General features: G+C 36.0%; 1 protein-coding gene across 1 annotated transcript in view; it reads right to left on the reverse strand.

Moving 5' to 3' along the window:
* The window catches only part of Wnk3 (WNK lysine deficient protein kinase 3), a 126,493-nt gene that overhangs the window by 19,420 nt on the left and 93,075 nt on the right, over positions 1-13,998 (reverse strand). The window contains exons 14-20 of the mRNA XM_051179541.1: positions 13,685-13,840; positions 13,552-13,603; positions 12,223-12,360; positions 10,924-11,870; positions 4,449-4,680; positions 3,924-4,054; positions 2,515-3,128 (exon numbers count right to left, since the gene is read on the reverse strand). Coding sequence (XP_051035498.1) covers positions 2,515-3,128; positions 3,924-4,054; positions 4,449-4,680; positions 10,924-11,870; positions 12,223-12,360; positions 13,552-13,603; positions 13,685-13,840 — 2,270 coding nt within the window. The remainder of the gene's footprint in view (positions 1-2,514; positions 3,129-3,923; positions 4,055-4,448; positions 4,681-10,923; positions 11,871-12,222; positions 12,361-13,551; positions 13,604-13,684; positions 13,841-13,998) is intronic.

Genomic DNA, 13,998 nt, shown 5'->3' on the forward strand with positions numbered 1-13,998 from the left:
ACAGCAGAGGCAATGAGAGATGATTAGTCTGCAGGCCTGAGCTATGAAAGTGGCAATGCAGTTGGCTACTTGACAATTGAAGAAGAGAGAGTTTGGTTGTCAGAGGCTGAGCTTCAAAGTCAGCAAGGTTCAACTGCTTGACAGCTGAAGACAGCTCAATAGTTTGAGAGAGGCCAGGCAGGAATTAGGTGGATGGTGGAAGTTGAAAGGAAAGAAAGCTGTGGCGTACAGAAAGGGATTGAAGGCTATATAAAAAAACAGAAAATAAACTGCTGGTCCTGGTCACTGGAAGAATTCTAGAGAGCTACTAAAACTTAAGTATGCTGGATTTCAGAAATTCAACCCTGGGAGCTCTAATATTGGCCATTGCCAGGGGCTGAGGAATACTGATACCTAGGGCTGCCTATCCATTGTAATGCCATCTGCTGCCAAGGACTAAATAATCCTAACTCCCTGGTCTTAGGGAAGAACTCTAGCACTTTCAGAGCTAAGAGTCTTGCTATTAGGTCTACACCAGAGCTTTAACTGGCCTGGAACTCTCTCTGTAGACCAGGCTGGTGATCCACCTGCTTCTGCATCTCAAGTGCTGGGATTAAAGGTATGTGTGTGCTATCACACATGATCCTATTTTGGGTTAATTTTTCAAAACTATTTTTGTTCTTATTTATGTGTGTGTTTGTATGAATACAAGGCACAAGTGTGTAGGTACCTATGGAAGCAATCAGAACTCCTGGAGTTGGAGTTATAGATAGTTATGAGCTACTTGATATGGATGCTGGGAATTGAAGAACAGGAAGTATTCTTAACCATATTTCATAACCAAAATCAAGAACTCATAACCAACACAGGCAGCCATGAAAGCCAACAGACTTTAAATGATTTAAAAGATTTATGAAATTCCTGTAATCAGGAGGCTGGGGCAGTAGGAAGTTTGCAAATTTGAGGCCAGCCTATGCTACATGCAAGACCATATTTCAAACAGTAACAATAGTTCATAAAACAGAAATAGAATACTAACATCACAGATATTAAAGCACTTTAAAAATAACCATTGCACCACAAAAGTATCTATATGCACAAACTGCATAGTACTGAATATATAGAAAAATTGAAATATATGCAATGTAATATGTGTATTTTAGTTAACTTTTAATCTTTTGCCATTAGAATTATATATGTATGTATGTATGTATGTATGTATGTATGTATGTATGTATGATATATGTGTTTGTGGAGGTCAGAGGAAACTTTTCAGCAGTAGGGTCTTTTCTACTGTGGATTCTGGGGATTAAACTCTGGCTGCCATGCTTGCATGGCACTGTTCAAAGTACACCATGAATTTTATAGTGGTGTTAACATATTCTTTTGTTGTTGGGGGTGGTAATTTTTTTGTTGTTATGATGGCATATGCCTGTAATTCCAGCCCTTGGGAGGTTCAGGCAACAGGATCAGTAGTTCAAAACCATCCCCAGCTTACCTTAGCAAGTTTAAGGTTAGACTGGTATACATGAAACAAAATACCAAACAAAACAAAACATATAAAACAGCACTCTACATGATAAACATATTGCCATGGTATCATTAGTAAAACATTATGAGCTCATTCACTCAATAGCAAACTTGATCATAGAAGGATCTTATATTTCCCTAAAGGTGAACAATTTTCTTTGACTATGTAAATTAGTTGTCTACTAATAAAAGGTAAGAATTGTTGTAAATTCTTACTTCAAGGGTCCTAAAGAACAAGGACTGAAAAGCATAAAGGAGTCAATATATCTTGGCATGTGCCTGTAATACCAGCATGAAGGAGGTAAAAGCTGGTGAATTACAAGTTTGTGATCAATGTGGATTAGCTCCATAGCATATTCCAGGCCAGGCAGAACTGCATAGTGAAACCCTGTCTCAAAAAGCACCCCTCTGCTGGGCAATGTTGATGCAGACCTTTAATCCTAGCATTCAGGAGGCAGAGGCACAAAGGTCTGAGTTCAAGGCCAGCCTAATCTACAAAGCAAGCAAGTTCCAGGACAGTCAGGACTATTACTCCAAAAAAAGAAAAGGAAAGGAAAGAAAAAGAATAAAGAAAACAAACAAAACAAATAAGACCTAGAAGAGGATGGCTTGAAGTTAAGACTACTGAATACTCTTTCCAGAGGACCTGGATTCAATTCCCAGCACCCACATAACAGCTCACAACTGCTTGTTAACCCCAGTTCGAAGGGGATATTCAACAACCTCTTCTGGCCTCCATGGGCACTGCACATACAGGATGCACAAACATAAATGCAGGCCAAATACACAAATACATAAAACAATTGTAAAAACTAAACTAAAATTATTTTATACATAATAATTTTATCATTCCATAAACATTTTATAATGCATTTATTATAGTTTTTAATCACAGATGTTTTAATCATTAAAATACCACCAATCCAGAGTTAGCTCCTAAGCAAATATTAAGTTCTATAAACCCATCAAAAATTAGATTTGTTGTAAAAAAGAGAACATTCTTACTTTTCTCGTAATTTTTGAAGTTCCACTTTCAAGTCCTCATCCTCAATATCTGATTCATCATCACTACTCATTGGGGAAGATGGAGAATAGAAGAGTGAACTCTGTGTTTGTACAAAGGCTTGCTCTTCATGGAGTGGTAAATACTGATCACTCTTTGAACCAGTTTTTGCAACTGACTTTCCATTACCAGCAAGAGTGGCTGAAAATTCATTAGCATGTGGCTGCTTCCCAGTGGTCAATTCCTTTTTTTTATCTAACAGTTCAGACCCAGAGTGCACACTAATTCCTGTAGCTGAAGTTTCTTCCAAGTTCTTTTCTGTAGTCACTGAAGACACACTGGTCTCACAAGCTGTGCTGAAAGATAAGATGTCACCTTGTTCAGGGTCTCCTTTGTCTTCTTTAAACGTTTCATAAACAGTCCGTAACTTTTGTGAAGAAGCTGAAGCTTTAGGAGTGGGCATGGCAGGTTCCATTTCAATCAACTGAGACATCGCAGTTTCAGCAAAGGCTAGTGCTTGTTCACTAGTCTGGACTGTTGTTTTCTTGAATGGAGGTCTGTGTTCTTTTCCAAAAGACATCATTTTCAATGACTGCTGCTGAGGAACTGTGATCACCTGAGACATAAAAAGGTAAACTTGTCTGGTTCTACCTAATCAAAGGGTAAACCTCATGAAGAAATTCACTGTCAAAACACAGCACAGACAAATAGAAAGTGATTTCATATATATAATACTTGGTAATAGCATAACTTATACTGCCCACAGCCAGTGTTTCAGTTGGGGCCCTTGGACAGATTGGATAAATGTTATTCAAATAAAATTCTACTGTGCAATTTGCTGAGATGCTAAAGCACGTGAGATTAAATTGAGCTATTAGACAGCTCAGCAGTTAAGAATTTTTGCTGCTCTTGCAGAAGACCTGAGTTTGGTTTCCATCATCCACATGGTAGCTTATAACCATCTGTAACTTCAGCTCCCAGAGATCTCTTCTGGCCTCTATGGGTACACCACAAGGCATATGCCCACACAAACACATACATATGAATAAAAATAAATAGGAAATTAAATTAATATTATAGGAAATTAAATTAATATTAGTGGTAACCCTCAAATTATTATCTATTTCTGTGCTCTTTTGTAACCACTAACATCTTTATATTTTTAGATTCACTTCTAATGATAGCTTTATAAGATGAAAAGGTATGACCAAGATAAACAACTAGACATGAAATGATTTACAGCTAAAGTAAGGATGATGTACAGATCAATTTCAACTGGTGTCACTTTTTTATGGTTTGGGGGATACAACCCTTGGTCTCACAGATGGTGGGCAAACTCCTCATGAAGCTCTATCTCCAGCCCTGCTGATTCCTTTCACCCAATGATAAAGAGTCAGCCAAAGACACAAACCTGGAACCGACCCCGCTGAAATGATCCACTCATCGATTTACATCTACTCAAAGCCCTAGTATCAGCTGAGAACTCGCGTGTCAGCGGAATGGGATCAGGAGCAATTGCTGATCTTTTATCTTCAGTTTCCACTGTAAGGTTTGTCAAATTATAAGCAAAAAAGAGAAAAATCATTTTTTAAGACTAATTTGTTTATATTACCAAAAATGAAGAAAAGCAGAAAAAGCTTAACCCTTGCTAGATAATTAAAAAGTGTTAATGTATAAGCAATATTGTTTAAGTCCCTGACTCTAAATCAGACATTGCAAGATTTATCCCGATACTTAGTATCTATGTGAAATGAATAACTGAAAAACCACATTAGTTACAAAAGCAAAAAATAAAATGGCAACAACATTAATGGGATATTTAACATACATGAGCTACATGGAAAACATGGCAAGATTCAAATATGAACGACAAAAAAAAAAAAGTAGATGAAAAATGATGTTACCTAGTCTATTTCCCTGACTGTAAGCACACTACCTTGACGGACTTTTGATCTCTTGAAAAAGCTGGTTGACTGCCGTAGCCTGTATGCCCAGCTTTTTAATTTTCGAGTCCAGGATTTCCTGCTAATGGGATTTTTGAGACTAGGACAAGTAAAGCTTAGGCCAAAATATCCACCTCCTGTCTGCAGATGAATGGTTCCATCGCTTGACACAGCAGCAGGATAGGCCTCTGGATCACCTGGAAGTGAAGCATCTGGGGACATCTCCTAATGGAGACAAAACCAAAGAAAAACAAAGTGGCAATAATTTTAGTAAGGTGAATAAATTTTTGCTATACTGGAGTTTCTTATATGGATTTTAATAATTAACCACAAAGCAGTACACTATGCACTATATCAGTAACAGTACCATATCAGGCTGTAACTGAAGCCTTGACATTTCTTTGGAAATATTATGTCTTTAGATGAAATAAAAAAGAATATTATTTTCCCAGGCCAAAATATTTGTTCTCATTACGTAAAATTTGAAAACTAAAATTTAAAATAAGTTATTTCTTTTATATGTGCCAAATGATGTTTGGTTCATTAGATACAAGATATCATGTAACTCAGGCTATCCTTAAATTCTAGCTTCTACTGTCTTTACCTCCCAAGAGATAGGATTTATAACCATGCCTGATTATGAATGTTATTAAATAAAATGTTAATTTGTTCTCCTTATTATTTAAGATATAAAGATGCTTGATATATGATACAATAGAAAAACAAGATAGTAAAGCTGTTTGAGTAACAAAGAAATATGAGGAAATCAAGTTTCTTGGATTATTTAATCACCTAGAAATTTACAAAGAAATGAAAAATTAATGTGAATTCATGTTCTAAGGATTTTTAATATCAGACCATGTTTGCTATAAAACCACCATCTTCTTGTCCTCCTATCCTCCCCAAACACCCTTGATTACTTGCTGTTTCTAAATGAGTGCTTTAAAAATAAATTATCTGTGGTAAGTAACACAAAAACTTAGTGCATACAACCACAGATACTATGGGATGTAACAATGGTCACTAATGTCTAGTGGCAGGGCACACACCTTTAATTCCAACACTCTGGAGGCAGAGGCAGGTGAATATATATGAGTTTGGAGCCAACATGGTCTACAGAGTGATTTCCAGGACAACCCGTGCTACAAAGAGAAACCCTGTCTCAACCAACCAACCAAACAAACAAACAAACAAATAAATAAATAAGAATAGTCACTAATAACAGAAGATTAAAAATAAATATAAAATGCATATAGAATGGGATGTAGCGCTCATCTACAGGAAGAGAGCCTTCCTATATAACAATAAACTTTATTAATACTTAGAACAAATCAGGAGTTATCAAAAGGGAAACTTTTAGTTAGAGATGTTTGGTTGACAGAGGACTTGCCTAGCAAGCACAAGGTCCTAGGTTTGATTCCTAGAACCACATGAAGAATTCATGTGCAAATACCCATAATCATAGCACTCAGAAGGTGGAGGCAGGAGTATTAGGTGGAGGCAGATCATCCTTGGTTATGTAGTAAGTTTGAGACTAGCTTGGGATACATGAGAGGCTACCTAAAAAAAAGTGAAATTTGAACACTCAGGAAGCAAGTTTCCAAAGTCCCATTTTGTGTTAGCAATACTACTTGAGTTAGGAGAGGAATAACTTGTAAAAATACTACTACACTGTTCCCATTGAAATTATAAATGAGATATATTTATATGTAGTGAATAGAACAAGATGACATATTTACTATAAATTTTAGATTCCCTGATCACACACAACAACAAAAAATCCAGATATAGACATAAGAAATTATGACTGAAAGAAGAAAATGCAGATTGTGTTAGATGTATGAACTGTCTCAAAAGATTACACACTCAAGTGGTAGATATGAGCAGCAACAGAGAAACCTGGTCAACCAAAAGGATGCTTATAAAATTCAACCCAATCTTTCTCTTCTCTGTCTTTTCACTGTATTATATTTTTAAACATCTTTCTACTTATATGGCCTTCTTTTGATTCCTTGGACAAATGTCTATCTACAAATGTCACTACTATATATGTCTTTCCCTAATCACTCAAAATGGGTAATCTTTTAATTTATCATAGCCCTGTAATTATGTTGATAGACTGTTAAATACTACAATGTGAACTCCATAAAAAGAGGTTTTGACTTACTGCTCAATAGACAATTTTTGAATGGAAAAAAACATCAGAACAACTGCTCCCAAAGAAGAAATAGATTTTGGCCAAGAGAAAAGTCAGTGAGGAGCAAAGACAACAGCTAACAGCCCAGCTGTCTTTATAGAGTAGGTACAACTGCTATCCCACAGGCAGCATTAAAAACAAGTTCAAATGTATAGCACATAAAAAGTATGTGAATCCAGGAAGTGGTGGCACACACCTTTAATCCCAGCACTTGGGAGGCAGAGGCAGAGGCAGAGGCACAGAGGATCTCAGTGAGTTCAAGGCCAGCCTGTTCTACTGAGCCAAGATCCAAGGCAGGATCCAAAGCTACACAAAGATATCCTGTCTGAAAAAAAAAGTATGTCTAATGTTTTTCTCACAACAATTAAAAGAAAGCTACATTAATTATATAATAACACACATGGACAGATGAACACAATCTTATGAGAGAAACTGAAAAAGAAAAAAAAATGAACACAGAAATAAGAATTAACAAAATTTAGAGAAAACTAACACTGAAAGAAACTCAGTCCTAGAGAGAGGGCTCACTGGTTAAGGGCAACCAGGTATGGTTCCCAGCTGTAACTCTACTTTGAGAAGATCACACTTCTCTTCTAACCTCAGTGGCTCCTGCACACATGTGGCGCATATGCATACATATCAGACATACATATATACACATAAAATTAAATATAAATATTTAAAAACAAAGAATGGGCTGGGTGCTGATGGTGCACACCTTTAATCCCAGCACTCAGGAGGCAGAGGTAGGTTGATCTCAATGAGTCCGAGGCCAGCCTGGTCTACAGAGTGAGTTCCCAGACAGCCAGGACTACACAGAGAAACCCTGTCTTGAAGAACCAAAAAAACAAACAAAGAATGGATTGCAGTTATTAGAAATTCAAACATGCAATCCTTTATGCGAAAATGACTAAGTAGGACAATATAATCATCTTAAAAATGGAGAAATTATCTCATTATAAAAAGGAAAGGAGAGGAAAGTATGACATGAAAAGTTAACATATGAGAAAAATAGGAAATGAAGGTTAAGAGCACTGGCATCTCTTTCAGAGGTCCTGACTTCTATTCCCAGCAACCACATGGTGGCTCACAACCATCTACAATGAGACCTGGTTCCCTATTCTGGACTTCAGGCAGGTATACAAATAAATAAATAAACCTTTAAAAAATTATTGTCATTCACAGATGACAAAATTTTATAGATAGAAAGCCCAAAGCTGGTTGTACACACTTTTAATACCAGCACTCAGGAGACATAGCCAGATGGATCTCTGTGAGTTTGAGGTCATCCTGGTCTACATGAGACCTCATCTCAAAGAAAAAAAAAATAGAGTTAGGGAGATGGCTCAGTGGGTAAAGCACTTGTTATGAAAGCATGTGGAACTGAAATCAGATCCTCAGAGGAAAATGTCTAGCTACACTAGTCAATCAGTGATCCTGCCACCACAGAATATGGTGAAGAATGATTAAGTATACCTACTGTCAACTTCTAGTCTCCCTCCATGTGCACTCATACACTCATACATGCAAACATACACAATGACACACGTGAAAAGACATCCATAAAAAGAAAGAGAAAATCCAAAAGAATCTATCAAAAGTTAGAGCCAATAAATAAACCAAGCAAAGTTCAAGAAAACAAGTTAGTTGTAACTAAAAGCGGCTCATATCTATAATGACAGCACTATGAAGGTTGAGATAGGAAGATTGCCATGAGTTTGAAGCCAGACTAACCTGGACTACAGAGCAGATGCCTTGTCTCAAAAAAAAAAAAAAAAAAAAAGTCAGTTGCATTTCTATATGCTAAACAATGAAGAATCCAAAGAGAGTTTTTTTATGACTTGAATGTCCTCATCAAAATCATGTTAAAATTTAATCCCCAGTGTGAGGCTTTAAGAGGTAGAAACAGGAAGAACCTAAGAGGGGGGTCCATTCTATTGAGTGGCAAGATAATGAGTTCCATGCCAGCTTTAAGCTATATAATGAAACAGAACCTTAAAAAGAAAACCACAAAATTACTAAATCAAGAGAAGAACAAATACATGTATTATTTACAAGTTATTAATGATAATGAGCAAAGAAACTTCAATAAGAAATTTATTTAGGAAGTGTTAATTTGTGTAGATTTACTATTCTTCTGAAATGCTTTTGTGTTTACATTAGCTTAAAATAGTTTACAAAAGTTTCAAAAATTCAAAACAGCATATATAATACAGGAATAAATGTAGATAAATATTACATATATATATATGTGTGTGTGTGTGTGTGTATAAAAGGCATAATACTGCCACACACACACACACACACAAATTGACACACCAAAAAAGGGCATAATACATATGATGAATTATGTTGGTACAACTATTCATACATTAACTAAAATCATAACTGGAAATGCTAGATATGTTTACAGATTTTGGATGTGATAGATTATGTTTTGCTACTATGACAAAAACTACACTGATAAGCATTTAGAAAGATAGTTTGCTGACCAATGTCTTTATGACACAGTATTAATTTGGAAAACATATGCAATATGCTTGTAAATAGACCTATGTGTACTTAAAAAGTCAAGAAGAACAAGCAACAAAATTACTAGTGGTTATCTCTGTGACTGAACAGGCAGAAAAGGGAAATAGGGCTAGGGTTATGGCTCAGTGGTATAGCACCTGCATGTTATGTATTTGACCCCTGAACTTAACAGCCAATACTGTAAAATAAAAAGACATGAAAAGAATAAAAGGAGAGATATTAAAGTTCCTACATTACATAGGTGAGCAATCTCAATAAAAATCTAAGATTCAAAATCTGAAATTTTCTGAGTGTCAACATGATCCCGCTAGTAGTGGAAAATTTGACATCTGACCAACCTCATCTAATGAGTTACAATTAAAATGAACAAGCATTAATGATACTATATAAAATTGTCTATGGTCTCTGTGTATACATTTGAAGAGACATGAATGAATTCTGTATTGACACTTGGGCACCAGCCCCATTTTGTATTTACAAGTCTTCTAAAATTCAGAGATATTAAAACCTGAAAAACTTATAATCTTTCAATCTCAATCCTTCTTAAGAAAACTTTTTCTTCTTGTTCTATATCCTCTTTTTAAATTTTATTTTCATTTCATTTTGCTAAATGAATTTATTCTTTGATGCTTGTATACACATTTGTAGTAAATTCTGATTGCTCCACCCCACTTTCTCTCTCATTTCTCTCCCATGCCTATCAGCTCCTCTCAATAAGTGCCTTTCCCACATTCATGTCTTTACATTGATTTTGTGATCCACTGAATCAACCAGAACCATCTGTGTGACCGTATGTTTGGGACTTTTTGTTGGAGTTTGGTGGGTTCACCACTGATTACACAACTAAAGACAATGACTTTCTCTTTCCTAGAATTTATCAGTAACCAATAGTTCAGCAGGGAATGGCCAGGATCAATGAGACACTCCTATATTTTATTTGTTGTTTTGCAACAAGGTGTCATAGAGTCCAGGCTTGCCTCAAACTCAGTATGTAGTTGAAAATGATTTTGGACTTTTGATGCTACCACCACCATCTCCTTAGTGCTAGTTAGAATTAGGGTATGAGTTACCAGGGTTACTTAATTGTTGTACTGTTTAAGGTACTGGGGCAAGCACTCTATCACTGAGCTATATATTTCTGTTCCTTTTAAAGGTTAAGAAAAGTCATGGGGCTGGAGAGATGGCTCAGAGATTAACAGCACTGGCTGCTCTTCCAGAGCTCCTGAGTTCAACTCCCAACAACCATCTGTAATGAAATCTGGTGCCCTCTTCTGGCCTGCAGGGATACATACAGGCAGAACCCTATACATAATAAATGAAAACAAACTGAAGATGAAAAAGAAAAAAAGTCATGGGATTATGGATGAGTTTTGCTTTTAAATAAGTTAAACTCATCAAATTAATACTATACAATTGTTATAAGGTAATGGGCAACAGTTTTCTCATTTTAAATATTTCTTGTTTTGTTTTTGCAGTTTCCTCTTGAGTTGAAATAAAAAAGTATGTTACTCTTATCCAGAAGATAATCTATAATTATACACAGTGTTTGCAAATTTCAAGCTAAGTCACCAGTAGGCTCCCTTAAATAGGCTCAAGACAGAGCTGCCATTTCTAAGAAGTTCTGAATAGTTGCAGCCTAAGTCACAGTCTTAAATGTTAGTTATGTTGGAACGTTTTAGAAGAGAGAGCATTTTTTAAAAATTCATAAGCAAAAAAATAAGAAATAGAAAGATACTTACATGTAAACATAACTCGCTGGGTACAGAAGTTATCACATTCAAGTCTCTTTTGAACACTGATACATTAGCAGGCTGACTTGCAGCTACATTGGACAGAATCTTGGAGCCTGTTTGTTGAAAATTCGGGGATTGTGCAGTGCTATCTTGAATCCCACAGTGACCTGTAGCTATGACTTCTGGCATTGCGTAGGATAGTATATCTTCAGCAGAGGAAGAAAATGGAGAGTCTATGCTTTGAGTATCCTTCTGACTCTCAGGATAGATGCTAGTAATGCTGTGTTCCTGATAGAGCAGGTTTCTTAATTTTTCATCCAGTGTTTTAATTCGGTTGTCTGCAAACTCCATTTTTGGAGGCCGTTCCCCATCTGATTCCAGGACAGTAACAGGTGGAAGTGATGCTGGTTCAAAGCCAAGAGTCTGAGTGGAAATAGCTGCCTTAGGAGAAATTGTCTCAGTGTTCACTGTGGTTCCTCCTTCTTGGGAAATAAACTCTGTATCTATAGTTGGTTGCTGTACTGATAAGGATTGAGGCTTTTGATCAGAAGATACAAATACTGAAGTTAGAACAGCATTATCACCAATCTGAACCGATTTGCCAGGATGGGCCATAATCACATCAGCCAGAACAGCAGCTTGCTGACATGGATTTGTAGGTATGAACATGCTTGCTTGGCTGGTGAGTGCCTCACATTCAACCGGAACTGGACACACCAAGGTAGCAGAATAATTGGAATTATCAGTAGCTGGTGCCATTATCTGTCCATGATTTTCCATTTGATAGATAATAGTTGGCTGCTTGGTTTCTACACTAGCACATTCAGAAATCTTACCATCAACCACATCCTTGTGTTCTGATTTAGAGGAGAAAAGGACATGCTGGCTTGGATTATTCTCTATAGTGAACAGTGTGTCCTGTGATATTTCCTGATTACTTGTGTTTCTTGAACCTGGAACAATAAGAATATAAGAATAGCTAAGTTATGATGAGTACAAAGTACAAACACAACACTCAAAAGGGACAAGAAAAGCAAGGGACAAATAAGAACCTATTTAAGAGTACACTTGTAAATAAGACCTAAAACGTCACAGAATTCAACACTTGAGAAGAAATGACTTCTTGTTTTTTCCTGCAAATACTGAATGAAATGGCCTGTTATATGGTGATGTTAATGTCTTCTAAAATGCTCATGAAAATTGTCATGAGCATAAAATATTCATGAAAGCAAATTAATGATACAGTCTATAATTTGTAACCACATCATCCAAGTCTATAGAAAGCTGACAGACAATAAAGCTTACTAGGAAATGGATGTAACCCAGGAACCACAGTAGGAGAAGGCTGAAAGGAAGGAGGAGATGGTGCTTCACGATTTTTTATTGTTTGGTTGATACAAAACCGCCACCGTCCAACTGGGGATGACTGAGGAGCAGATTCATCTGTAGAAAGAATTGTCAACAAATTATACACTAAGCAACTGTCTGCATGTTCATGTAAAACCAAAAAAAAAAATCAAGTTAAGAATTAGCTTACGTTGCATTTCCACTTCCAACAGTACACTATAAACCATAAGGGTAACATCCCAATCTCGATAGTCTACATAACTAAATGTAAGGTAGGTATTAATAGCAACCAGAAGCAATGCACTTTATTTAAATAACTGGGTCATAGTTTCTCCATATAAATCTACAGCTGTTGTTCTGCAACCTGATATGGCTGTGCCTAAGTGGTATCATGGCGGTATACATTGATACAAACACTATTATTTTTACAGAACTATGCACCAGAAAAAAAAAGAGAAGTAAATCTAGCTTATGTCAGAATAAAAGTAAAGTAAGACAAATCCCTACATCTGTAACTTTCTCAAGTAATTTTCTTTGGAACTTTACCTTACGTTGTCAGTCAGAAACTTGCTCAGATTTCTGCTAACCAACAAAGTAAGATACAGATGTACTCTGGCATCCTAATACAGTTGAACTAAAATTTCAGGATAATGGTATCTGCTTCCATTATTCCCACACCACCTTTCGCTTCTTCATGTTGTGTTAATTCCTTCAGAGGTCTTCATGATGCTATGGTTCTTCTCCCCCTCCCAGACACTCTTAATATACCCATGACCAGGGCTAAGAAGAATGAAGAGATAAAGTTGTCAGAAAAGAAAACAGAAGAAGCCCAATTTTAGTTTCTGGAAGTTTATCTGGTGTCTGATTTACAAAGTTATCAGTGACCACAGCTGGTAAAAGTATTATCATCAATGAAACTGTCAAGTTCTGAATGACTATTAAAATATGAGGCAAACTTAGAACACAGTGATTTTAGTTGAATACTTTTGTCCATCTCATGTCAAAGTAAACAAATTAGCAGTTAAGATTCAAGCAGGCTATCAAAGTCATCAGCACTGTAATTGCCTTTTCTGGCAACATACCACATAGTAACTCAGAAGTAAATTACTCAGTAACAGAATCAATAATTAAAAAAATCTCTGGGCTATAAATTTCTTTCAAGTGTAGAAAAATAATTTATCAATAAATTAATTTATTGGTTAATATCTTTATCTATGACAGCATATCAAGATTCCAAAATGCCTTGTTTTCAAAGGCCAAATGGTAAATTTTATTAAATATACTTACTGCTGGTTTGAGTGGATGCAGAATTTATCAGTACTTGTTCAGATGATCCTGTCTGAAATTGAAATGAACACGTAAGTGAGGATGTTCCTGACAAAGTTCCCAAATGACCTTCTTACTAAAAAACCGCTCTTACCTGGTTACTGTTGGATTCCAAGGCAACAGAGTCAACACCAATAGATTTTTCAGCAGCTGAGTGAACATGAAGGATCTCCTGGGCGTGACCTACGATAGCCCTCAATTCCTCTATAAATTTTTCTTTCTCATTTTCCAGCACAAAATTATCTTCAACCTGCCATCAAGTAAAAGATAATGTATTTATAAGAATACATTTATTTTCCTTAAATCATAATATTTTAATGCTAAATTCCACAGGAAAACAACAAAATAAGTATAAACCACAAATATAATTAAGACCAGTTATAAAATGTTTCATTTTCCTGAGGAACC

Source organism: Phodopus roborovskii, unplaced genomic scaffold (genome assembly GCF_943737965.1).
Source record: "Phodopus roborovskii unplaced genomic scaffold, PHOROB, whole genome shotgun sequence".
Lineage (NCBI taxonomy): Eukaryota > Metazoa > Chordata > Mammalia > Rodentia > Cricetidae > Phodopus > Phodopus roborovskii.